The sequence below is a fragment of the Panicum virgatum genome, chromosome 7N, assembly GCF_016808335.1.
Source record: "Panicum virgatum strain AP13 chromosome 7N, P.virgatum_v5, whole genome shotgun sequence".
NCBI lineage: Eukaryota > Viridiplantae > Streptophyta > Magnoliopsida > Poales > Poaceae > Panicum > Panicum virgatum.
Genome location: NC_053151.1, coordinates 1,320,001 through 1,347,491, shown reverse-complemented (window position 1 = coordinate 1,347,491; position 27,491 = coordinate 1,320,001). Strand labels below are relative to the sequence as shown.

At 46.0% G+C, this 27,491-nt stretch overlaps 1 protein-coding gene and 2 long non-coding RNA genes across 7 annotated transcripts in view; 1 reads left to right on the top strand and 2 right to left on the bottom strand.

Annotated features, from left to right (window-relative positions):
• Window positions 1-2,058: 2,058 nt before the first annotated feature.
• LOC120681738 lies at window positions 2,059-12,108 on the bottom strand. 2 transcript variants are annotated; one of them, XR_005678043.1, is made up of 4 exons: window positions 11,091-12,108; window positions 9,156-9,313; window positions 4,017-4,361; window positions 2,059-3,470 (listed from the first exon to the last, which is right to left on the bottom strand). It is a non-coding gene; the product is annotated as an uncharacterized LOC120681738 (long non-coding RNA). The 2 variants fall into 2 exon arrangements; XR_005678042.1 differs by having other exon boundaries at window positions 2,059-4,361; window positions 11,091-12,106.
• Window positions 12,109-15,255: 3,147 nt separating this feature from the next.
• On the top strand, window positions 15,256-23,776 carry LOC120681764. Of its 4 annotated transcripts, XR_005678072.1 has the most exons (5): window positions 15,256-15,444; window positions 16,238-16,323; window positions 16,421-16,511; window positions 16,616-16,689; window positions 23,261-23,776. It is a non-coding gene; the product is annotated as an uncharacterized LOC120681764 (long non-coding RNA). The 4 variants fall into 4 exon arrangements; XR_005678070.1 differs by having other exon boundaries at window positions 16,238-16,511; XR_005678069.1 differs by having other exon boundaries at window positions 15,709-16,511.
• LOC120681706 overlaps window positions 22,794-27,491 on the bottom strand; it is a 4,710-nt gene continuing 12 nt past the window's right edge. Inside the window, exons 1-5 of the mRNA XM_039963328.1 lie at window positions 24,262-27,491; window positions 23,980-24,184; window positions 23,815-23,913; window positions 23,239-23,699; window positions 22,794-23,157 (exon numbers count right to left, since the gene is read on the bottom strand). The exon at window positions 24,262-27,491 is cut by the window's right edge and continues 12 nt beyond it. Of these exons, the coding sequence (XP_039819262.1) occupies window position 23,157; window positions 23,239-23,699; window positions 23,815-23,913; window positions 23,980-24,184; window positions 24,262-24,389 (894 nt within the window). The 5' untranslated portion in view covers window positions 24,390-27,491 and the 3' untranslated portion in view covers window positions 22,794-23,156. The remainder of the gene's footprint in view (window positions 23,158-23,238; window positions 23,700-23,814; window positions 23,914-23,979; window positions 24,185-24,261) is intronic.

The window sequence follows — 27,491 nt, the reverse complement described above, 5'->3', positions numbered from 1 at the left end:
ACCAGAGCCATTGACAAATGGGTCCCACATGTCATACAGAAAGTAGGGGCCGAGAAATTGGAACTATTGCTAGAGTTGTGAGTTAATTTTGCAGCCCCAAAAAGTTGGGTGAGCCTCTACTTAGAAAAGTAGGGGCCTCAAATAGGATCTATGAGATGCAACTCCCCCTCAAAATATGCTATGCAGTGCAAGTGGAGTGCAAAAGCTTCTCAGGTATGGAACAAGCATTTACAAGTTCTAGCAAGTATAGATCACTGAGGGTACCAATTAGACACTGCATATCAAAGCTCTAAGGAATATAGTGTGACTGAATAAGAGCAAGCATTTCAGGATTTTCAAATAAAAGCATCACCATATCAGCTTGACTAGCTAGCATTTAAGGAATTAGAAGCAGATATTAGCAAACACATACTCAGGCATGCTAAAATGAAATACATGGAGCAAAGGCAGGTGAATCTAAAGCAATCAAGTCTTGCACACCATATTTATCATCAGATTTAAGCATGTGTATATCAGAGCATATAAAACTCATGACAAGCAAGACTGAGATCTGCTTGTGCCAGGGGTTATCATCTTGACCAAAGCCGAGCCTAGCGAACGTGCCAAGTCTAGGTCAGAGACCACCAGAAGCTTAAGACACACTCTCGGTCTTCCACAGCCATGCCCAAGTTCTCACAAGTGAGCAGTCTTGGGTCATTGATCAGTGGTATCAAGTGATCCACCTGGATCTTTCCAATTTCAGCACATTCAGGTTAATTTCAGCAAGTTATTCAATTTGAGCAATTAACCTTAAAAGCATTTAGATCAGAGCTGCAAGTCCATAAATAGTTACCTAAGCATGTATAAGCTAGTATAGAAACCAACTCCTACTCATACTAGTCAGCAAGCATCAAGGTGACCATGTTTTCAGATTTTCAAAGAAATAAAGCAAACTCAGTTTCAGATTTGCAATATATTCAAAAGAGCATAGCTAGCATGGTCATCCTATACACCACAAGAGCATCTATCTCATGATAGCACAAGTAAAGGCTAATCATATCAAAGAAGCTCAAAGTGTAAGTGTACATATGCAGATATGTTACAATGATGTAGAAAAGGCAAAAATGCAAAAGAAAAGCAAAAGAAAGCCAAAACAAAGTCAGAATCAAAATACCCCAACTCTAGAAGGGATACATCACACCCAACTCACCCCTCAACCTCTCAAAGGTGGTCTGATCTAGGGGTTTGGTTTGGATATCGGCTAGCTGGTTTTTGGACTCAACATGAACTAAGTCAATGACACCCTTCTCATATTGGTCTCTCAGGAAGTGAAATCTCACATGTATGTGTTTGGTCTTTGAGTGGAGACATGGGTTCTTTCCTACACTTATGGCACTGGTGCTATCACAAAACAAAGGTACTCTCTCAGAAAAGGTCAACCCATAATCTCTCAAAGTCTGAATCATCCAAACAATTTGTGAGCAACAGCTAGCGGCAGCAACATACTCGGCTTCAATTGTGGAAAAGGCTACACTAGATTGCTTACGCGAAGACCAAGAAACCAGAGAGGAACCAAGGAACTGACAAGTGCCAGAAGTCGACTTGCGATCCAACCGACACCCATCAAAGTCGGCGTCTGAGTAACCACAAAGCTCAAGAGAAGAAGCAGCTGAATAGAACAAGCCAAGATCGGGGGCATATGTCAGATACCTGAAAATGCGCTTCACCGCTTTGCGGTGTGAAACGCGCGGCGACACCTGAAAGCGGGCACACAAGCCCACCGCGAACTGGATGTCCGGTCTTGTCGCCGTTAGGTACAGGAGCGATCCAATCATCCCCCGGTACTCCTTCTCGTTGACGGTGGTACCGTCCTCATCCTTGTCCAAGCCCTCAGACGTGCCCATGGGGGTCATCTGAGGCTTGAGATCTCCACCGAAGTTGTACTTCTTCAGCATGTCCTTCGTGTACTTGCTCTGGTGGATGAAGGTTCCCTCCTTGTTCTGTTTGATCTGTAGCCCAGAAAGTACTGAAGCTCGCCCATGAGGCTCATCTCAAACTCCCTGCTCATATCCTCTGCAAACTTGCCATTCAAAGCATGAGAAGAGCCACCAAAGATGATATCATCCACGTAAATCTGAACGATTAAAAGGTCATTGCCATGCCGCATGAGGAATAGAGTTTTATCAACTGAACCCATTTCAAAGCCCTTACCCAGCAAAAAGGTTTTCAATCTACCATATCAGGCTCTAGGCGCTTGCTTCAAACCATAAAGAGCTTTTTGCAATTTGAAAACTCGGTTTGGAAATTTTGGGTTTTCGAAACCAGGGGGTTGTCGGACATAGACCTCCTCTATGTAGCCGTTCAAAAACGCACTCTTGACATTCATTTGAAAAAGTTTGAAACCTTTCGAAGCAGCGAAAGCCAAGAGAATGTGAATTGACTCCAAACGAGCTACAAGAGCAAAAGTCTCTTCAAAGTCAATTCCCTCTTTTTGACAAAAACCCTGAGCCACTAGTCTAGCCTTGTTGCGCACCACAACCCCATCTTCACCTTGCTTGTTTTTAAATACCCACTTGGTGCCTATGGGGTTGCATCCTAGTGGCGGCTCAACTAGCACCCAAACCCGGTTTATTTCAAAGTTTTCAAGTTCCTCATGTATGGCATTAACCCAGTTCGAATCAGAAAGTGCGTGTCCAATATCCTTGGGCTCAAAAGAGGCAACAAAAGCAGAATGAGCAAAGACAGCTAGTGAACCTATCTGAGACCTCAGGGTCTTGGTGGAAGTGTTGCCGACAATGAGCTGTTGGGGGTGATCCTTCTGGGCAGAAGCTCGAAGTCTAGAGCCTTTGCCTCCCTGACCAGTGGATGGTCGAGAGGTCACCTCTCCTGTGTCCGCCCTAGGAACTCTTGAAATCGACGTAGAGGGATCAAGTGAAGTGGAAGCAGTCACCGGTGGTCCGTCCTCATCATCAGTTGTCGACTCGGAGGGGGTAGGATCTGCAGTAGGCGTAGTAGTCCCACCCTCACCGGCTTTAGGCGTCTCGTCGTCTTCAAAGATCGACTGGACTAGCTCATCTTCACCTGAAAGCTCAAAGATAGGGGTTGTGCAAGGCATAGATTCATCAAAGGAAACCTCACGTCTCGATTACCTGCTTGGTGTCAAGATTCCAAACGCGAAAGCCACGCGAATGTAAAGCATAGCCAAGAAAAACACCACCCGAGCAGCGAGACTCAAATTTGTCTAAATGCTTCCCCTTCTTGAGCACAAAGCACTTGGACCCAAACGGTCTCAAGTGACTCACCTTGGGCTGCTTACCAAACCGCAACTCATACGAGGTCTTACCAAGGTAAGCTCGGAGAAAAATGCGGTTGGCAACATAACAGGCGGTGTTAATCGCCTCAGCCCAGAAACGCCTATGAGTCCTATGCTCATCAAGCATCGTCCTGGCCATCTCAACCAAAGTGCGGTTCTTGCGTTCAACCACACCGTTCTGTGGGGGAGTGTAAGGAGTAGAATATTGGTGATCAAGACCTTGGTCATTGCAGAAGGTATCAAAACGAGAGTTTTTGAATTTTGTTCCATTGTCAGAGCGAATTGCTCGCATCCGACCATTATTCTCGTTCTTCAACCTCAAGACCAGATAGTGAACAAATGGAAACACCTCATCCTTAGACTCCAAGAAGAAAACCCATGAGAACCGAGAAAAGTCCTCCACAACCACAAGGACGTACCACTTCCCACCGATCGACCGGACCCAAGCAGGACCAACAGTGTCCATATGTAAAAGCTCGCCCGGATATGAAGTCTGAGTCACAGGTGCGTGAGAAGCAGCCACCATCTTCCCATGGCAGCACGGATGGCACACAAGGTCCTTCTCCATCTTAAGCTTGGGCAATCCTCGGATGAGACCCATGTGGCTTAGCCTGACAAGCAGGTCAAAGCTAAGGTGTCCCAATCTCCTATGCCACCTCCAGAGCTCAGAAGTAGAACCAGCCATCAAACAGCGAGAAGGGCCAGAAGAAGAAGAAAAGTCGACTCAGAAAACCTTTCCAAAAGGCAAAATCGAGCAAACAAGAACTCCTTCAGCATCAAGAACGCAAGAGCTACCCTTCCAAAAATGGACCTCAGACCCCTCATCGAGAAGTTGCGAAACAGAGATCAAATTGAAGCCAAGCTTCGAAACCAAAGCAACCTCTCTCAGGGAAAACTTGTCCGACACTGAAACAGAACCAACTCCCAATACCTTACCCTAACCATTATCCCCAAATGTGATGTACTCCTTGGAGCTCATGGGGTTGAGGCTGGAGAACCATCTGCGGTGCCCGGCCATGTGCCTCGAGCAACCCGAATCCATGATCCATATGTCCTCCATGCCTCTATCCTACGAAAATCAGTGGTCAAATGGGTGAGCAAGTGGTCCAACACTGGGGTTAGCAAAGGAAGAAAACCAGTGTCGAGCCATCTGCTCAAAGGTAGGGAAAGCCAAACCAGCAGTAGAAGTAGAACAGTAAGGACCAAAACGCGGCTCACTCTCAAAGCGCGGTCCTCCAAACTGCTAACCTCCTCGGCCTCGAGGTCCAGGGCCGTAGTGTGAACGACCTGAGCTCGGACGGCAAAGTGTCCACCTCCTGGAGCACGACGCTGAAAGTCGTCTCCTCTACCACCACCTACACGACGTGCCCGGGCATCTCGCCTCTCCGCATGCTGAGGAACTCTCTGTCTACCACCCTACTAGTAGAACTGCTCTGACTTAGCCCGCTCCCTCTCAAGCCTCTCAACCCGCTTCCTCCTGAAGCAAAACTCCTCAAGGTGCCCGTGTCTCTGGCAGAACTCACAGTGGTAGGTGGGCTTCTTGGGATGTGGTTGAGGCTGAGGCTTCTTGGTCTTGGTGGCTCTGGGTGGAGGCCTCTCTCGTGCCTGGGAGCTCTCAGGAGGTGAGGTAAAAAGACTCTCGTCCTCAAGCATGACAGTCTTGGGACTCCAAACTGGGTTCTTAGGTGGAGCTCTGGGTCTCTCATGGAACACACCCTCCTTAGGCTGATCTCGCTGGAAGGACTTTGTGGTGTGGGTCTTAGGGAACCTATCCTCAGGTCTTAGCCTACTCCACTCCATCGCCTTGCTCACAGCACTCTCAAAGTCAGCCTGGGTATATTTGTACCCAACTCCACGCTTCTCACCCAGCTTGAACTGCTGGATCACCATCCCAAGCTGCGGCTCTCTAGAGTCCAACCAACAAAGGACCTGCCTAAGGTAGGTGTTCTCACTTTCAGCACAAGCCTTCTCCTCTCTCAGGCTAGCTAACACCCCCTCTCGATCTAGGCAGACCTTACACCCCTCACTAGGTTGGGTAGCCTTCTCTAGCTTGCGGATCTCCGCCTTCTGCTTAGCTAACTCCAACCTATGGGAAAGACAGGCCTCACACACGGTGGAAGGGACTGGCAACATCTCACAATCAGCCCTAGCCTGCTCCAGCTCCTCTCTGAGCGTAGGACAAACCTTGCACGCTCCCAACAGCACTGGACGCACTCGCACTTCCTCAAGCTCAGACTTGAGCTTCTCCAACTCCCTCCCTAGCGTTGCCCCGCGCCGTCACCCCCCTGGCCGAGCTGGGCCAGCCTGCTGGGCCGCGCCACGTGCACACGGGCTGAGACAGGCCGAGGCCACCCTGGGCCGAACCACTAAGAAAAGTCCGAAGCTACTCCTTGAACTTTCCAAAAAGGCCTAAACTACCCCCTAAGCCCTAATTCGCCCGTATCTTCCCCGTTCTAAACCCGATCGCGATGATTTTAGTCTCTAAATTCATCTAAGATCAAGATCTACACATCTACACCAATATCACCCACCCCAGAGAAATTCCCAGAATACCCTTCCAAACACCTAGCCCTCGATCTAATCAAAATTCATATCTTTCCCATTCCAACTCCGAATTGGGCGATTCTTTCACCTAAATTCATCGAGCCCTATCCATATATACACTCCACATAGTCTTTTCCCTGGCCGAAAGACGCCATCATGTCAACGTGACGCCATCCGACGCCCAGTCAGTACTTCACACCGGTCCCACGACATCGTGTACCTGGTGCTGATGCCGATACCCCTCCAAGTTCCCATAATCTCCAGAAGCATCTTATCCTAACACCCTAGCCTCCATTCTAAATAATCTCAAGCCATTCTAGCTGACAGTGTCTCCCGTCTCTCGTTTCTGCAGGCACTCCCCTGCCAGCACCATGAGGTTGCCACCACGATCATCCCGTTCCTGCCTTGACCGGCCTAGCCAGACACCATGTCCAATCCGCAACGCTCGCCACCTCATTCGTCAGCATGGCCAGTAGCCTGTGACCCCCTCCACTGAGACCTCCCCAGAACCAGCCCTGTTGGTAAAGGCTGTCCACCATCTCCGTCCTTACCAAGGCTCTCTCTCGCGTCATGTTGAGCTCATGCGATGCATTGTGTGTATGTTTGTCTTGTTTGTGTGCATAGGACGTCCCCGATATCCTGGTTGGCACGTCTCTCACGAGGACCTACCTCATGATCGCTGAGAGCAATAGGAGGTTGCAAATGATGCTGTACCAGCACGCCTTGGCCATGGTGCACCAGCGTGCGCAGGAGATAGCGTACCAGCGTGTACGCTGGGAGATAGAGAGCCAGCGTGTCAAGGAGGCGCTTCATCGTCATCTCCAGCTGCCACCAGGCCGTCAGCAAAGTGATTTGCAAGTCCACCGGAATCCTTCCTTGATGCATAAATTACCTATGTTTTGCAAAATACACCTTTGGCCTGTTAATCACACCAAAAACTTGCATGTTTTGCTTGCTAAGGTTAACCCTATAGGTTAGTCACCCAAGCCAACCCTAGAAGTAGTGCGCATAGGTGGGATCGCTCATCTACTATTACTACTCCTTTGGATAAAATATGGATTATGGGTTTGGATGGGTGTGGTGTGCGTGTTTTTGTGTAAAATGGGGGAGCACCCCGGTAACTGACAGGCTTGATCTTGTCAGGGTGCGGCATTGATCCGACTCAGCCAAGTATAGGGTAGGGCGGACGGGTAACTTAGCAACTTGCGGTTACCCCTGGTCTCGGTCTTCGTGGTGAAGGCCGGGTAGGTGGATGCACATGGCATTGGGCAAAAGAAATGGAATGGGGGATGGGTCCGCCTGTGCCCTATAAGGACCCGGGTAGCGTTACATCTTGCCTAACTCTCAGTACAACCACCCGCTCTGTATGAGGCATTGGCTAGACCTGACCTGAATGGATGACCTTGTGTAGCCTCCGAGTGCGGTTACGGACAAGGGGGAAGGGATTGTGGAGTGCCGAGGGGGTGTCGCGGGACACCAGGGGGCGGCTCGGTGGCCCTGGACCCTAAAAGGTGCTGCCAACGTATTGATGGGATGGTAGGTCTAGTGTGGAATTCGGGCGCTTACGACGGTAAGATTGCCGCTGAGTCCACCTCGTGGGAATCTAGTGCAACTCTGGCCAACAGTAGAACCTATTCGAATAGTCCGTGTCCACGGAATTGGATGTGTTACAGCTTGGTCTCGCTCACCAGTGTTTAAAAATGCGTGTGTTTGCTTTCAAAATGGTTTTGTGTGGAAAATGGTTTTATGGATATGGTTTTGAACAATCTTTTGAATAAAAACTCTGTTTTCATAATAATTAAACTGATACAGTATAAAATGAATCTTGCATATGTTTTCTGCAAAAGCTTCCCTGAGCTCCAGATATGATTGCATGTAGTGATAGTTAACCCAACCCCTCCTTCCCAGGAGGAAAGTGGACTTGTTGAGTACGTATGTACTCACCCTTGCTTTGTTGATGTTTTTCCAGTGAAGACGACGACTTTAATCGGTACGCTGACGAGTAAGGGTTACGGCCTGCTTCCCAACCAGGATGTAGCAGTAGGCCCAGAATAAATCTTCCGTTGTGTTGTATCTGTCCAGGGCTGCGACCCTGTGTTGTCCGACCCCGTTAGGGCGGATCTGTATCACTATGATGTAAAACTGTGATTACCAACCCCTGGGATCGTAATAAAAGCACATTTTAGTCCCGTCCGATGGGCCGGGGCGCTTCATGTACTTAGGGGACAATGCAACCAGGTATAGAACTGCCCGACTCTAAATCCATCAAGGAAGATGCAGGCTTTTTGTGGACTGGCCATGCATAGCTTTGCTTACTACAAGTTACTCCTTAGCCACCATTTTATTAATGTGAGTTGTAACATAATGAAATCAGATTTCAACATGCTTTAAAACAGGTAAAAGGCTTCTCATAGCAAGCATGTGAAACAATACATTTATAAAACATTAGCTAAAGTTATCTACGATGCCCGTGCTAGATACGACATGTCTCGCGATTCGAACCGACTTATATTCCTGGAAATGTTCCAATGTGCACGACATATGCTTTGAACCCGCACGACGTTCCCACATATGCCAACAAATGTCATATGCTTACTTGTCATCACGTCTCATCCCATTACTTGTCATCACGTCTCATCCCATTACTTGTCATCACGTCTCATCCCATATATCCGTCCCAACCCGTCTTGTCCCAAGTTCAAGACAATCCCGCCCGCCTCTGGGGGCAGCCGTCTCCAGGCGTTACCTCGGCCTCGAACCAGGTCCAGCCCCTGCGAGACCTTTCCCCAGATACCCAACTCGCCACCAAAACGGGTAGGAACCTGGCCCGATGCTTCGGACAAGCAATAGGAGTGGTGTCAAAGGGTCCCACTGCCCCCTCTATGCACACTAGCAATTAAAAGTGCTGATCAAGGGCGAACAACGATCGGGCCTTAAAGCGACTCGGGCGGAGTCCAGCACTTACCTTTTCATAACCTGCATAACTCAATAAATCTCCGCCCGGTCTTTAATGTGTGACATTCATTTCCAACCAATTTTTGTTTCGTAAAAACATTTGAGAAGTATCCTACCTATCTCGCGGGTGGATATCGTATCCGCTCGACTTCTACCGTATTTAAGCATCCTAAGCACTAAACGGTTAATTCCTTTTTGACAATAGGAAGCAAGGACATGGTATAAAAGGATTAATGCAAGTGGTTTATCACACAACTCCTAAACTTAATGCACTGAAACAAATTTCAAAAGCATTTAGAGTCATGCAATAATTCAACTAAATAGGACAAATGCAGGTCATTATAGGCACCATAAAGGTACCTACCTGAAAATGAAGAAAGACCCGAAACTCTGAGACCGGCAGACCAAGATAATTCAATATGGTTAGTCACTAGAAATCCTTATTCTTCGGGCCTCATCACCAGATGAAATCCAAGATCACTATGATGTCCAGATCAGCTCCAAATACGCGAGTCAATGATCCTAAGTATGAGATACATATATGCATGAGAGATGTATAATAAACAACATATAAGAGTTATTTGTTTGGATAAGCAGAAAGGTTATTGATAACTGACAACTTTACTCTTTCTCATTTAGCAACTTAAGGTAAAAATTGATTAAATGTTTTTAAGCAACCCTATGCATTACATCATGTAATACACTTATCCCAGCAGCAAATAAGATCAAATTAAAATTTAAAACATGTTAAAACAGTAACACATAATCTTGAAATTATAACCTATAGCATGGAGTTCATAATTTAATCGTTTATGCACTAAAAATAATTTGTTATTTAGGCGCTGTGAGATTCTATTACCTAGCTGTTATGGAATTTTGCAGAAACACTAATAAACACAAGACAATAATGCTAGAATTTTTGTGGAATTAATTTAGCGTATGGTGAATTACTAAAACTCAAACATTGCATGAAAGCAATTTAATATTTTTGACCCCAGGTGCAATCAGTCACCCCTTGTGCCCAAAATTTAACTGAAGGTATATTTTAACTATCTAAGTCCTCGGTTAAAATTTCAGAGTAACTAAACTTATAGAAAAATTGCCAGAATTTATACAAGGTCGATATAGCACAGCACACCTTTGTTATTTTTATAAACTTCTACTCATAATTCCAGTATGAACGTGAGCACATCTATATTCCTTTCATTCTTTTATTTTCCTAAAGAAATATTGACATGCTCTCTCAAAATATCTAAAAACCAGCAAAGCGGCCCTTTGGTACTAGCTAAAATGCGAAGCCTGATTCACAAATGAAGTAAACAGGCAGTGCATGCACAAATTGTAATCATGAACAAGAAAAGGTGATTTGAGGTCATTTACGGTTAGGTTTATTTGTAACCAAACAAACAAGTAGAAGCAAGCAGCTTAAACACTTTAGAGTATAATTGTCAAGTAGCAGTACATGTATGTTGCCAATTACATTATTCTAATTCCTATGGCTAAGACAGTATTTAAACTATTCAGCATAAGTACTATGCCATAAGTCTTGCATGCCAAAACATGGGCCATTTGACTTGCAAAAATTACACAAACATGTTTTACTAGTAGTCTGATCATGGTTAAAACAGTATGAATTTTGGGAGCAAAATAAATGTCGCTTTTCCATTTATGTTACCAAGGGTATGAAGGCATTTATTTAACCTTAAAAACAGCGAGCCCTTACTATGAAACTCTTTGTGTGAGCTAAACCAACCATAATCATGTTAACTTGAATTTTTGAGTTATTCGTTACGCAAGTTTTATAAGGTGTCGTTTCCTACATATAAACATGCATATGAAATTGAAGTACGGTCAAATATACACCGAAGTAGTAAGTGCTGAGATTCCAATTTTTCATACTGTGCTGCTAATAGCAGGAATACACTACTGTCCAAAGAACGAAACTTTTGGAGTCCATTTGGTCTATTTTTCCCAATTAACCTAAGTTAACATTCATGCACTAAAGCAAGGGAAAATGGTGATTTCACATATCAAAATCATGCTTTGGATAGAGATACTCATGAGTAGCTCAAAACATTTTAGTTTGTTATCATTGGATTTTTCTATGATTTATAATGGATTATCTAAGTTGGCATGAACTATAGACAAGAATCAGCCCAATTGCACATCGATTGAGAACTTTATCACAAAAGGTAAATCTCCTAGAGAGTTGCAGGAAAGATAATCAAAACTCATCTCAAAGTATGTATTAGCGATGGCAAAAATACAACAATGGAGGGGCTCTGTGCAAGAAGAATACTCGATGCCGAGTCTCGTTGATGCCGTGGTGAGGTGTTGCCGTGCAAGTCGGCATCACCTCGAGTTCACAATTTAGCTCCGGGTGGCCGAGAACGGTTGCCCTCACGATGTCGCTGTCCTCGGCATCAAACACAAAATAGTGAGATTGGCACATGGCAGACTAGGAACTGAATTAACATTGGAATCGTGTGCTCACCATGCTCACCATGAAAACTGAGTTGGTACTTGCTGCTTGGGCGCACCTTCAAACACCTCGTGGGCAGCCAGCGGACAACCTAAACAGAGGTGCAAAGCTGCTGTTTGCTGCTGCCTAGAGGTGTCTCAAAAGGTGTCCAGCTGGCCCAGGATGCAGTGGCACACGATACCGGCGGCGTTCCCATGCATGAGAACTATACTGCAGCCTGCGGTTCAGGCATTTAGTCAAGCATCTAGTGTGCAACGATGAGCACCATACCATGAATGTTCCAGGAGTAGTAGCAGGGGCATGCGCAAGGGAGAGGAGTAGTGAGTGGTGAAGCTCGGATGAGCGCTAGCTGCTACGGACGGGGTGACCGACGAACTGGAGGTGGTGGGACACGGTAAGCAGGAGGGTGTGCCACGGCCTGGTCCGGGCAGGGGCGCACAGCCATGGGGGTCTGGAGGGAAAGGGCCGGCCAGGGGGTTTGCGCGGCCATGCGAGGGAGGAGGCGCACAGGGGCCAGGAGACCAAGGTGGCGCGGCCACGGAGGCTCAGGGCCTGCGGTGCCTAGGAGAGGGGCACTGGTGGCCAGGAGGCGCTGCAGCCATGGTTGCTGGCCGGGATTTGGGGTGGAGGCACAGCCATGGAGTGGAGCAGGGGCAGGGAAGGGGCGACGCCTGGGGTGGTGTGGCAGCAACAGAGAAGGGAGGAAGACAGAGGAGTGGAGGGGAGAGGCGGCGCCATGGCCAGGAGGAGGCCGGCGGCCATGGCTGCCTGCCCTCCTCTTGCGTGGGGATGAGGCAGAGAGAAGGGGGAAAGAAAGTGGGGAGCTGACCCATGGGGCTCGCCCCTAAAACCGGCGACCAGATCTCCAACCTGTGGGCGATGTACAGGCTGACAGGTGGGACCCGGTGGGGAGGGAAAATAAAATAAAGAAAATGTATTTTCGTCACCCAGCTTGACCAATGTTTTAGGCTGCCGTGTGTGGCGATTTCGGGCACTAAAATGGACGAATTAGGCAAAGCTTCAATTATATCAAATGTAGGTAATAAAATTCTGCACAATTTACCTATAGACACTAAACCCATGTTCTGTTCAAATACATGGCTTAAATTTGAATTTAAAGCCTGGGCTCCTGTTTGACCGAGTACACTTGTAAATTTAGAAATTTTAAAAGTCCATTTTGCGCCCACTTTCATGAGATGGTCCTGTGGACAAAATTGTGCACAATTTCAAGATCTACAACCTTTCCAACTGGATATTTTTATGTTCAAGTTGTCTTTGTTGTTTAAATTTGAAAATACTACAGACTTAGGTTCTGCCCAGAAATTGAACTTCAATTTGTTTGCACCAAAACAGCTAGTAAACATGTATGCATGTAGCTGAACCCCTTACCAAAATTGTTCATCGTTAAATTGTCTACAAACTTTGTAACTAAAGTATTTGAATTTGAGGTCCACAAATATGAAAAAATTTGAATTCCCTCAATACTGGTGGCTGTCTCTCAAAGAAAACCCTGAATTGCTTTTGCTCATAACTTCCAATCTAAGCACTTTTGACCAGGGATCCTTTTGGCAATGTTGTTTCAAATGTTGTGATCTAAAATTTTCTCAATAAGAGCTTTGGCCAGATCCAAATAGTTTTTGAACTACAAGCCCTCAAAGTTTCAGGCGAAGGCAAAAATTCTAATTTTTAACTAGACTTCGAGTTCAATTCTCACATTGGCATGTTTCATCCCTATGCATGCCTGGAATGCTTGGAGATGCCAGGGCATCACAACATCCATGCGCGGTCCATCTATAGAATTAAACTCCATACATTAAAATATGAACTCCATGCATTAAAACTAAACTCAATGCATTAAAATTAAAATAAAGTGGAATTAAAATTAAACTAAAGTGGATATACAAATCAATGCATTAATTAATAAGGAATATACAAATAAAGTGGACATAAATAGCTTCGGACCTATATAATCATAAATAGCTAAGCATGAACTAAAATAACATTTCTTCTCCACATATACATGCTAAAAAAAGAGCTAAAAATCACTATATGAGAACTAAAAATCTTACGTGATATATATACTAAATAGAGCTAAAAATTACTATAGTTCGAGTGAGAGAGTAACATATACATGCTAACCAAAAGATTAGTTTTGGATAGTCCTACATCTACGGCTAGATCTAGAAAGAAATTACCACTATATGAGAGAGAAGAAGGCCTAGATCTAGAGTGAAATTACTACATCATTTCCTACATGATATATAATCAAATTAAATGCAATGAGAGTGTAGCCGTACCTCCATTAGCTTGGAACTCCAAAGAAAACGAAAAGATAAACCTCCCCCCTATATTTCTCAATTTTTGAGCGCCATTAATGCGAGCTCCAGCTTGCTGCACGGGTAGGAAGCTCGAGCAGGAAGAAGAAGCTCGGTATTTATTATGGCATAAACCAGGTGCGGCTAGGGGTGGTAATGGGCCATGGCCCTAGTGGCCTCTTCACAGCCCAACAAGCCCCTTAAATTTTTTAGTTTAAAATTGTATAAGATTAGAGTCCAACCCTTTTAGGGCCCGGCCTTTAGAATTTTCTAGTTCAAAATATTGGGCCCTTTACCACCCCTAGATGCGGCTCACACCATGAACCACCTCTTGCTACCTGCTCTAACAGAGATGGCTCATGGTAAGCACCACCTCTGCTATTAGCAGAGACGGTCCATAACACGAGCCGCCTCTGGCAGATCAGGTAGCAGGGGCGGTTCATACAACGCACCGTTCCTGAATTAGCAGGAGCGGTCCTCTTTATGAACCGCCTCTGCTATCTGACTTAGTAGAGACGGCTCGTGTTATGGACCGCCATAACACAAGTGGTCCATAACACGAGCCGCCTCTGCTAGGTCAGTACCAGAGGCGGTTCTCAAGCTGAGGCCTGCTTTTAGGCTAGCAGGGGCGGCTCCCTTTCAAAACCATCTCTAACATCTCAGATGGGGCGTTCCTGCTAGCCACTTCTGTAGTAGTGTCACACCTACACACTCCGTGCGCACCTGCCACGCTTGCCTTGCTGTGCACACGCACGCTCAAGCAGTCGGCATACACTCACACCCGTGCTCTAACTTGTACCGCGCCATGACCGCTCCAATGGCGCGCACACACACTATTGGCGCGTTTATTTCTATCAGATCGGCCGCATCATCGTCAAGTGTCCGTACCAGCCATCGGCCGTTCTATCGAGGCGTGTGCACCATCTGGTCGATCAACGTACGCGTGCATGAGGACATGAATTGAAGGATGGAAGTGGCTACGCCGGCCGGCCGCGACGATCGAGAAGTAAGTGAGCCGGCGCCGAGATCGCTGGGCTCGCAAGTACGTACCGCGCCAGTAGGTCTATGTTCACTGATCTGCGGATTCCGATGGAGGCGCATCCATCGCGCGCGCGCATGAATGCCGCCGAACCCAACCCCGAGCAATCCGCGCCTAAGCTCTTGCACTACAAGAAACAGAGAAATTTTTGTGGGCCAAATTAATTTTCGTGGATCACTCGAAGTACCCACGAAAACTAGGTAAATTTCGTGGGCTAGGAGCAGCCAACGAAAGTTATGGAATAATTTTCGTGGGATTAAAGCTAGCCCACGAAATTTAGTAACTTTCGTGGGTTTTTTTTCTGGCCGACAAAAGTTGTTACGGTGGCTAGGGTTCTAAGCGCGAAATTTTTAACTTTCAGTCGGCCCTTATAATACAGCCCACGAAATTTATTGGTAATTTTCGTGGGCTACTTTGCGGCCCACGAAAGTTATCCCTTGTGCCCCATCCCCATCCCTCTCCACTCTACTCGCCAACCCAGATCCATTCGCGAGCACGCACCGTCGCCCACCGCCCTCGCCCGCCGCCTCCCCGCCGCCCTTCCCGCCGCCTCCCTGCTCTCGCCCGCCGCCTCCTCGCCGCCCTCGCCCGCCGCCTCCCCGCCCTCGCGTGTGCTCTGCCGCTCGCCCGCCCCTCGCTACGCTTCCATCGCCCGCCGCCTCCTCGCCGTTGCCCGGAGCTGCCCCACCGCCGCCCGTCCGCCCGGAGCCCGGGGCGTGAGCCGGCAACCCGGTCCGACAAGCCACCATCTCCCGGAGCCGCCCCACCGTCGCCCGGAGCCCATGTGTCTTCGAGATTGATTTGGAGGAACATCGAGGTAATTGCCGAGGGGCTAGTAAAAATACTATGGATTCAATTGATCTAATTGAGTAGTGTCTTTGTTGGATTTTTCTGGTAGTATATAAGGCATATGCTAGGAAGAAATTTTAATCACTAATGCAGCACATGAATATTCCTAAACTGTACTCTACTAGTTCTTAATGGCACCTTACCTAATGCTAAACTGATAGATCTGAGCAATTGAGCACTTCATGATCAGAACCAAGTAGCCATTACAAATCAAGTTGCTTGTTTGTTGCAGAAACTGAAAGGGACTGCTTCGATGGTTCATGTGTTCTGTTAGTCATATCCTTTTTGGTTTGCACTCCCCTGTTCATCTAGTTTGATATTCAAATTGTTAAGTTATACAAATTGACAGTGATAATGGTGTAGCGGTAATTTTTTTTCCTAATGCTGTTACATGCAAAAAGGTGTCATGGAAAATTCTTCTTATATTTTCTTTTTCTCCAACCCGTGAAATAGGAAAATTGCATGTACGATGTTGGCAAGGCCTATTCTCTAAGTGCTTTATCCTCATCTTCTCTCTATTATTAGGATGGTAAACATGAGTTTCTTCCCCGGAGCATGAATCAAATTTAGTTCCCTAGCCCCAACTAATATCGACTGGACATTGTGGTCCTTTAAAGTTTCATTGCAACTAGTGCAAATTTAATTCACTTTCAAGTTTCAACCGATGATTTGCTGCTGCTGCTGCTGCTATTTATTGTCATCCTTTCCAATTTAAACTGCGCTACTGCTGTGATTAATTACTTGGTTGATGTATTGAACAGCACACCAAACTGATTTGCTACTTTGATGGTTTATGATCTGAAGCCTCCTTTCTTCCTCAGGATTAAGAGGGACTAAGATTTAAGAGGTTAAAAAGTATACGTTCTCTTACAATTTAGTTTTATTTCAGTTATCAAATAGTGTTCAGACTTTTTTTTGATAAGCATAGTCCTTTTGATAAACAGATACATGATTAGTGACCACAGGTAGCTTGGAGAAACATTTGCTGACCATTCATCAGTTTGGAGAATTATATTCTAGCTCTTCATTTGTCAAGTAAGGACGAGACACTCTTTCCTTGTCTTTCCTTTTCATTGCAACATGCGAACGAACATCTGAACATAATTTGTCTTTTTTGGGACTCCATGGTGGAAGCTTAGTTGCTGGTTTGCTCTCGGACTGAGTTATGTAGTACCCAGGCCTGAAATATAAAGTTATCAGGGGTGGTTGACATGTAAGGACTGGATCCTTTATCTTTATCATGTCTCTTATTTGGCTTCTACTGTCTGATCTTATTTCTGCCAATGCAGAAAGCTTGATGGTATTCATTTTATAGCCAAATTCCTGATTTTAGAGTTTCTAGTTATTTTGATAATATGTTATTCCAAAATAATTTTGCATTTGGCTTTTATTCCTCTGATGTGTGTTAACTTAGATGAGGTAATTTTCAGAACACGGCACATTTTGAGATAGCTCTTGATTCCATTGCTCCAGCTAATTACCTAGAGAAAGCTCAATCTAGATTGCCCGAGTGCTTGGCCACCCAAACCCTAGCTTGGCACAGCCATTATTTGGTATTTGGTTTTGCTCACTGTTTCACCATTGCGTTTTTATAGGGCGCCAGAAAAAAGAAGGGACACCCAGTGGATTTTGAACAGGCCCACTAAAGTATCACAAAGTTCCTCACTAGGATATGATGAGGTGAGGTGGGGTGGGGTTTTCATTGAGGTGCTCGATTTTTGGCTAACTACGGCTTTCAGATTGTGCAGAGGAAGTCGTATTCAGACTTGACGCCGCCAGATGTGATCTTGACATTCTCGATCGAGCAGTGCTGATCAATGATCTACATCAGCCTTGTTCGCCTGCGTGAAAACCATGGTAAACCCTCGAATCGATGGGACAAATAAAAACCTTCAACCAAAACAAGACTCCCCCTTCCCACGCACGCGCGCGTTGGAACCCAGCAGCCTCTCCTGCCGGCCCTTTCAAAAAATTCAAACGGACGCTTTCTCTTCCTGTCCATCGCTTCCTCTTCCTGTCCATCGCTGGCCCTAGCCGCCGCCGGCGCCCCGCCGCCTTCGCCGTACCAAACGTGTCCGCACCTCCGCATCCTCACTGGGACGAATCACGCCGCCGTGGCCGCCGCCGGTGAACCATTCGTTTTCCTCTATCCGCTGAGAACGCCGGCTAGCGCCGCCGCGTCGGCTCCGTCGCGAGGAGTATCTGGATTGGCGTTACATCTGACTAGCCGTGGACCGGCATTAGGCATGGTAGGACGGTTTCCAGTGAATTGGCGTTACATCTGACTAGCCGTGGACCGGCATTGGGCATGGTAGGACGGTTTCCAGATTGCGGCTGGCTCTGCGGTGAAGGCGTAACTAACAATCTTTGGGTACAAAAGGTATTCCGTATTCACATCCAGTACTTGATTCTTCAAAATACTTCAAGGATGACCCAGTGAGGATGAGGAGGTGCGGACTCTTAACAAACCGGAACACAAATTGGCTGTTGGTCACTTTCTTGGAGGTTATCAATCCAACTGCAAGAGCATTCCTTGGAGCTACAATAAGAATGTAATCCACGAATTGATCAACATTAGATAGCATTTACATTGGTGTGTGGGATGGATCATCAGAAAAAACACTTACCGACAAAATGATCCCCGCCCTCAATCACGTTTATCTCAACTCTCCCATCCTTGACTAGAAATGAGAGCGCAAATATGTTCTCAATGGGTTGTGCAAAGGACTGCCGGTTCAGAAAGAGATGTTCCAGCTTTATACTTTTGTGATGCCGAACATGACAGCTATATTCTTGTCGTTGTCATTCCTTTCATTCTGGTCTAGCACCAATGCATCAGGCTGGAAAAGAAGTACGATGTCATATCTTGGCATAGACAAAACAAGTAAAGAATGATTCAGTGATCAATAAAAATACTTGAAACAATGAAAAAGATAGGAAATCAGTCATGTGGTCAACAGAAAGATAGTGTGATTGTCACTGTTCAATAAGAATTGGGAAAAATAATCAACCCATCAACACAAATCATTTACCCAGCCTGTTTAAATTCATAAATATGTGAACACTTTAGTGGCTGAACTATTAATGCAAGCAAAAATTAAAATGTTCTAGCTCAATGTATACCGTGAATGGTACTATTGCAAGGGTGCAGCTGAATTCTCCCTAATAATCTCTAACAAATTCTTTCAAGTTACCAGAAATTTGATCTCCCTGACCTGGTAAGAAATTAGAACTCACCTCTGCAAGTCTACTTTCTAAGCGGCCAGATTCTCTTCTATACACACACCTCCGTTTCTTGACTAAGAGACCCATTGGAATATGCCTATCATCAAACATGAGTTACACAAACAGTTCAGATTTCTGAAACTGCAACTTGTGAACAAACCAATCACCGCAACAAATATTTGCGTAAGGAAGGTAAGATCTTACATTGTTTGTCACCCGGTTGCTGCCCTGAATAATGTTGATACTGCAGCACCAAGTCTCGACCAAGAGAACAGCTCATCAGAATCATCAAGCGGTGTGGCTGTAACACCAAATTTCATGAGCAGAGCTGCAACAAATTCAGATGGGGTCGGTCCATCTCTGTTTTCTGCCTTGGTAAATGAGACCAGAACATCAGTAAGGTCTAGCAGAGCCTCCCGTGTGAATCAGCAAGGACCACCTTGCAAGGCTAAATACTCCTGAGTTACCGATAGCGAAGTAGTACCGTGAGGGAAAGGTGAAAAGAACCCCAGGCCTGCTGGGGCCAAGATTTTACTGCTATTCATACAATCTGATAAACCACTAGTGACCTAAAAACACACCTCAGGTAGACCAATGCCGGGTTCCCAACCATGCGATGGGCCTGAAAATGACCGCCCCGAATTCTCAAGGTCGCTAATCATCTATTTTGATGAAGAATGAAGAATATGCTTGTGTAATCCTACTTTAACAGCTGCATGTGCATAGCAATAGTTGTTCACAGAAGCTTTACACCGTCCAGGGTAGTACTGTTTGTAGAAGTAATCAGTTAATATACTACCCTGGACGGTCCATGTCTGTTGTAATTGTGAAGTATATTAACTGATTACTTCTACAAATAGTACTACCCTGAACGGTGTAAAGCTTCTGTGAACAACTATTGCTATGCACATGCAGCTGTTAAAGCAGGATTACACAAGCATATTCTTCATTCTTCATCAAAATAGATTATTATCGACCTTGAGAATTCGGGGCGGTCATTTTCAGGCCATCGCATGGTTGGGAACCCGGCATTGGTCTATCTGAGGTGTGTTTTTAGGTCACTAGTGGTTTATCAGATTGTATGAACAGCAGTAAAATCTTGGCCCCAGCAGGCCTGAGGGTTCTTTTCACCTTTCCCTTACGGTACTACTTCGCTATCGGTAACCCAGGAGTATTTAGCCTTGCAAGGTGGTTCTTGCTGATTCACACGGGAGGCTCTGCTAGACCTTGCTGATGTTCTGGTCTCATTTACCAAGGAAGAAAACAGAGATGGACCGACCCCATCCGAATTTGTTACAGCTCTGCTCAGGAAATTTGGTGTTACAACCACACCGCTTGATGATTCTGATGAGCTGTTCTCTTGGTCGAGACTTGGTGTTGCAGTATCAACATTATTCAGGGCAGCAACCAGGTGCCAAACAATGTAAGATCTTACCTTCCTTACGCAAATATTTGTTTCGGTGATTGGTTTGTTCACAAGTTGCAGTTTCAGAAATCTGAACTGTCTGTGTAACTCATGTTTGATGATAGGCATGGTCCAATGGGTCTCTCAGTCAAGAAACGGAGGTGTGTGTATAGAAGAGAATCTGGCCGCTTAGAAAGTAGACTTGCAGAGGTGAGTTCTAATTTCTTACCAGGTTAGGGAGATCAAATTTCTAGTAACTTGAAAGAATTTGTTAGATATTATTAGAGAGAATTCAGCTGCACCCTTGCAATAGTACCATTCACGGTATACATTCAGCTAGAGCATTTTAATTTTTGCTTGCATTAATAGTTCAGCCACTAAAGTGTTCACATATTTATGAATTTAAACAGGCTGTGTAAATGATTTGTGTTGATGGGTTGATTATTTTTCCCTATTCTCATTGAACAGTGACACTCACACCATCTTTCTGTTGACCACATGACTGATTTCCTATCTTTTTCATTGTTTCAAGTATTTTTATTGATCACTGAATCATTCTTTACTTGTTTTGTCTATGCCAAGATATGACATCGTACTTCTTTTCCAGCCTGATGTATTGGTGCTAGACCAGGATGAAAGGAATGACACCGACAAGAATATAGCTTTCATGTTCGACATCACAAAAGTATAAAGCTGGAACATCTCTTTCTGAACTGGCAGTCCTTTGCACAAACCATTGAGAACATATTTACACTCTTCATTTCTAGTCAAGGATGGGAGAGTTGAGATAAACGTGATTGAGGGCGGGGATCATTTTGTCGGTAAGTGTTTTTTCTGATGATCCATCCCACACACCAATGTGAATGCTATCTAATGTTGATCAATTCGTGGATTACATTTTTATTGTAGCTCCAAGGAATGCTCTTGCAGTTGGATTGATAACCTCCAAGAAAGTGACCAACAACCAATTTGTGTTCCAGTTTGTTAAGAGTCCGCACCTCCTCATCCTCACTGGGTCGTCCTTGAAGTATTTTGAAGAATCAAGGACTGGATGTGAATACAGAATACCTTTTGTACCCAAAGATTGTTAGTTACGCCTTCACCGCAGAGCCAGTCGCAATCTGAAAACCGTCCTACCATGCCCAATGCCGGTCCACGGCTAGTCAGATGTAACGCCAATCTACTGGAAACCGTCCTACCATGCCTAGTGCCGGTCCACGGCTAGTCAGATGTAACGCCAATCCAGATACTCCTCGCGACGGAGCCGACGTGGCGGCGCCAGCCGGCGTTCTCGGCGGATAGAGGAAAACGAATGGTTCACCGGCGGCGGCCACGGCGGCGTGATTCGTCCCAGTGAGGATGAGGTGCGGACGCATTTGGTACGCGAAGGTGGCGGGGCGGCGGCGGCGGCTAGGGCCAGCGATGGACAGGAAGAGGAAGCGATGGACAGGAAGAGAAAGCGTCCGTTTGAATTTTTTGAAAGGGCCGGCGGGAGAGGCTGCTGGGTTCCAACACGCGCGTGCATTGGAAAGGGGAGTCTCGTTTTGGTTGAAGGTTTTTATTTGTCCCATCGATTCGAGGGTTTACCATGGTTTTCACGCAGGCGAACAAGGCTGATGTAGATCATTGATCAGCACTGCTCGATCGAGAACGCCAAGATCACATCTGGCGGCGTCAAGTCTGAATACGACTTCCTCTGCACAATCTGAAAGCCGTAGTTAGCCAAAAATCGAGCACCTGGCCCCTGCCCATATCTCAGTTAGGGATGACTCACCAGCACACACTATCAGGCTTATTAAAACGATAAAACGACGAAACGAATGGAGGGTAGATTTTAATGAAACGATGGACGTTTTAACGTTTAAACGGACGTTTTAACGTTTAAACGTCCGTTTCACAAGAACGTTTTCTCGTGAAAACGTCGTTTTCACGTCGTGAAAATGTCGTTTTAATAACAGGGCACACTATACATCTTAAAGATTGATTAGATCATGTAGGACTTTTTTTTTGAGGAAAATCATGTAGGACTGTTGTATTGAATGGAGTTTTCATTCAAATATGCTGCTGTGCCCAGATTTGAACCATCAATTCTTATTGCAAGCAGGGCTGTTGGTGGAGCCTATAATTTCCCTTATATGAACATTGCGTTTCTCATTTTTGGAGTGCATCTACCTGCTCGTCCAGGGCAGCAGTCTGCTGGTGTGTGAAACTGCATATTCCGATTTGGCGTAATCTAATGTGAATTAGTTTTATAACCTTATTAATATTTACAAGATTTATTTTTAAACTGAAAATGACAAAACTTCATGTAGGGAGGTAATTGAACGGTTTTAAAAGCTAAAGGAGGCAGTTCACCCGGTTTCGAGTGATAGGGAGGAAACATGGACACCCTTTGTGTCCAGGGAGGTAAAATAGACTTTTTCCTTTATGAAACAAAATGCGCCGCAGCCAGTTCGGACCAGGAGGTTCTGGACCCGATCAGTTCGGACCAGGAGGAAATGGACGAGATTTTACTACCCCTAACTTGACATTTATCTGCCTCGAACACAAGATTTTACCACCTACGATTTTACCACCAAGTGCCTACGATTTTACCACATCAAGCTACGATTTTACCACCGACTGCCTACGATTTTACCACCGAGTGCCCAGCAACAAACAACTTGAAATACCACATCAGTTCATAACTTCTGACCACCACTACTACAGACCGACCAGTTCAAACATTTTGCTAACACCAGTTCATTCATGGAGTACATTCTTTCCAAGTTAAGGACCTAGGCAGGTAAAATGCTAGCTTCCAAGCAGGTATCAACCATGGCACATCTGCACCACATCAGTTCATAACTTCTGACCACCACTACTACAGACTGACCAGTTCAAACATTTTGCTAACACCAGTTCATTCATGGAGTACATTCTTTCCAAGTTACTCAAGAAATGCACAAGATCTTAGTACTGAACATCATAAAAGCAAAAGCCAGGCTACATCTCTAAACAAAAGCACATGATCTTCAGGGACTTTTCCCTTCTCCCAAGGCTGATCTGGATCTGCACAGAAAAGCAATAGACTTATTTAGCACTATAGCTTATCAAACCATTTTTACTTGCTAGGAAGTGTAGAATGCTTACCATGTAAACCATTTTTGCTCAGATGGTGATCCCCGGTCGATGATACCCGGAGGTAGTGAATCAGCTGATGCATTCAAGTTGTGATGGAGTAAGTACCAGAGAATCTTACCCCTAATATCATCAAAGTCAGAGTCACAGAACTCAAGTTGACGAGTATCTGGATTATAGTGCTTCATGAACATCATCACAAAGAACCCGCAGTCCATACTGCTGGGTTCCTGCTGAGCGATATATTTAGCAGGTATAATTGGCATGCTCCAATCTGAGAAGTTGGGGTGTTCCTTGGAGATCAACGAAATAACATTACTCAGCTTTTTCCTCATACAAACTGCGATCTTTTGGTGATATTTTTGCTTGTCATTGACCGTCGAGGTCCAGGAGTCCAATATATCGATTTGTTCATAATTTTTGTTGATAACATAAACTGTCAAGTGCAACTTATAGCAGACGGGCACAAATATCTATGTAAAAAATAACCATGATACTATGTAAGAATTCAAATTGGATGGTATCAAGGAATTGGTTAATCTCGATCACAGTTCAGTACATGCTAGGGAAGTTTTAAAAAATACTTACATGCCTCGCTTCCAAAATTTGCTGAGCATTGTATTGTTCCTTGATGTATTTAGCAATTAAATTAGCATTGTATTCATCCTTGGGAGCCAACAGCAATTCCTATAAGCAACAAAAAAGATCAATGAGGATAAAAACGCAGTATAAGTGCACACAATTTTCACTTACAGCAATTTTAGGTTCCAGGAAGATCCTGTAACCCACAGTATCAGGTCCATGATGACCTTCATCATCAATGAGACACCGTACATAAAATGTCACCACCGTGTCTTCACAAAAAGTTTTCGCCGCAAAGCTTTTTGAAATATCTTTTCCCGATAATTGCCATCCATCAGTCAATCTAAGGACCGTACGAAGACTCATGAAACTAACACTGTTGTTGGAAATGGAAATAAATCATTATCAGTGCAAGTTTGAACTACTTAACTAAAAGCAAAGCAAAGAATGTACCTCTTTAAGTTTTCATTGTCAACTATCTTGTTAAAGAGTTGCAATCGCGATTCTTTATCACCCAAATTCTGGGTCCAATTATCTTCTTTCTTGAAAGGGGAGCCTGAGCAGTCTCCTTTGAATACCATTGATTTCCTGGTTTACATTTCAAAGCATTTAGGACATTTCTGCCATCCATATTTTTCTTTTTCCCTTTTATTTTTTGGTTAACACGGGTTGATTTCTTCTCCTTGTCCTTGCCCCCATCGTTGTTCCCATTCTTCTCCTCCTCAGATTCTTCAACCTCATCTGTTTTCCCATTCTCCTCCTCCTCAGATTCTTCAACCTCATCTGTTTTCCCATTCTCCTCCTCCGATTCTCCACCCTCATCTGTTTTGTCTCCTTCCTTGTCGTCAGCTCACGGGCCCGCCAGCAGGTGATGCGAGGGGGCCGGAGCTCCCACGGCACAGCCGACGAGGTTGCGTCAGTGGGGCGGCGAGGTCGCGCCGCGGCAGTGGGGCGGCGAGGTCCCGTCGCGGCAGTGGATGCGGAGGAAGAAAGAGGTCAGAAGAAGACGGGCAGCCAGGCAGTGGGGTGGTGTTGTTTTTGCCGGTCGAGAAGATGGGCGTTCTAGCCTAATAGGCCACCCATACAGAAGAACAGACCCATCTCTCGCGCGCGCCTCATACTGGGTCCAAACTAGTTGGACCGACTCACGAGAGGAGTGCTCGATATATGATTCAGCTGCCCAACAAGATTTAGAAGTGAAAATAATGTACAATGAAGGCCATTATTTCAAACAAACAGATAATGTGGATTTGAAATGCAAGTGATTGGTCATTTCCAGTAAATTCATTTAAGCGATTGTGATCGGTTTGACTGATCAGCAAATGAGGAGTCAAAATTCCTTAGTTATACCTTCATTTTTTTTCATAAGATAATGATACCTTTCATGTGAAAGTCAGCTATTTCTGGTGTCTGGATCGGACAAAAATTCCAGTAAATTGTTTGCTCAAAGTATATTATTCACTTGTCAACAAATTCATGCACCGAACAAAAGTAGGTCAAGAGCAAAGACACAAACTAAATAAGAAATGATGACTAAGGTCCAACAAGTAAAAAGACAAAATTCCAGTAAATTGTTTGCTCGAAAAGCCTCACCGCACGAACGCTTCCTTCTCGTTAAACGCTTTTTAAAGCTGCTTAACCTATTACTTTTATGAGCTGCCAAAAGCTCCGTGGAATATAATCTTGATGGGCATCCTCTCACCCCGTTTCCATAAAAAAAAATTATTGCCGACTACGCACAGCCCAGCTAATCCCCACGAGAGATCAACCCTCGAGGGCCGAGGCCCCGATTCGCCCAGCCTAAACCAATCGGCAAACAAATACTAAAGACAAGTATCAATTCATTCATCAGTAAAAATAGCACAAGCAAGCACACAGAGATCATCCCGGAAGTCGGCACGACAATGCTGGTAAAGAATTAGGGGGCAAAACCGCAAAAGAACCAGAGAACCCAGAGGCGACGGAGGAAGAAGAAGAGGAGAGCAAATACCAAGCGGTTTCCTTCTTGTAGAAGCTAGGCATGCAACCGCTGGACTCGAGGGAACTGCTCTGCGGGGATTGGATACGGAGGCGGTGCGTCCGACGAAATATCAGCGCCCGGGCCGCGACTCGTGAGGACACCTTTTGAATGCCGTCTACTCGCGATACATGGCGAGCGCGGCTACGGTGTTCGTGGTTTGTGCTCGTGCGGCTCGCGAGATGGTTGCCGTAAAAACCGCAAATTCACGGGTAGGGGTAGGGGTGGCCGGGTTGGGGCAGGGCTGTACAGTGCTCGCTCCACTCTTGGGGCTAGACATCACATGGACGACGCGTCGACGCGGCCTTTGGCAGGAGAGCTCGTGCCGATCCGACCTACAGTGCCACGTGGACGCTCGCCCCGCAGCTAGAGCCGTGTTTGGTTGGTCATTGAAAAAGTTTTCATGAAATTTTGTTGGCCCTTTAACCAATAATTAGAGGTATTAAATGAAGTCTAATTACAAAACTACTTCTATATGACATCGTACTTCTTTTCTAGCCTGATGCATTGGTGCTAGACCAGGATGAAAGGAATGACACCGACAAGAATATAGCTGTCATGTTCGACATCACAAAAGTATAAAGCTGGAACATCTCATTCTGAACCGGCAGTCCTTTGCACAAACCATTGAGAACATATTTGCGCTCTCATTTCCTCTGCTCGCTCGTCCCAGGCCATCCCACCGGTGCTGCCCGAGCTCTTCTTGCCAGGCGGTAGCCTGAGCTCCTCCCGACGGTAGCGGCCCGAGATCTTTCCGGCGGCCGCCCGAGCTCTTCTCGGCGGCGACGGCGGCACGAGATCTTCCCGATGCCCCTCCTCGCCGGCGCCCCACCCGCCGCACTCCACCTCGCCGCCGCCCCACCCGCCGTGCACCACCTGCCGTGCTGCCCCACCCACGGTGTCCCAGTTTCCGGCGCGTCACCCGCCGCGCGCCACCTCGCCTCCGCTCCGCACGGCACCGCACCGCGGCGAGGCCTGCGCGAGGGGACAGATGTGGAATATTCCAATTTCTCTGTTCAGCTGACGAAGGTTTGTTCCTTTTTTGAACTTAACATTTTGGCCATTGACTGTATGAGGAACACATGTTTGGATCCCTAGATGCACAAGATTTTAAGCCCCTTTCTTCATGGAAATTAATTAGAAAATTCTTCCATTCCTTAGTTTTCAGAAATGCAGTTGAACTACTGTGAACACTTCGACAGAACTGACACCATCCGAATTCTGAAACTAACTACACGTCCGCGAGCAGAGTTCATAGCTTGCAGGCGAATGGCGATGGCCACAAGGCAGAGCTCGATTGCACGAACCAAATCACTAATTTGATCCAAGTGAAACACACGGAGAAGAATCGCAATTGACCGCTAACGAACTCAAAAAAATCCCATGAGGTCGTTCACGGGAGACGATCTCAACATAAGCGTAGCAGCCTAACAGCGACGGCGCCACGAAGTTACACAGATGAACACAGGGGAGCCGGGAGCTGGGAGGGAGGTGGTGCTCACGAGAGGTGGGGATGGAGCCGGATCCGCGCGCCGTCGAGGCCGGGTCGCCGGTCGCCGGACCTGCTGCCGCCGCCGCCACCACCTAGGATTTCTTTCGCCGCCGCCGCCGCCGCCTAGGTTTTCTTTCGGCGCCGCTAGCTGAGGGAAGGCTGGACCGCGGGGCT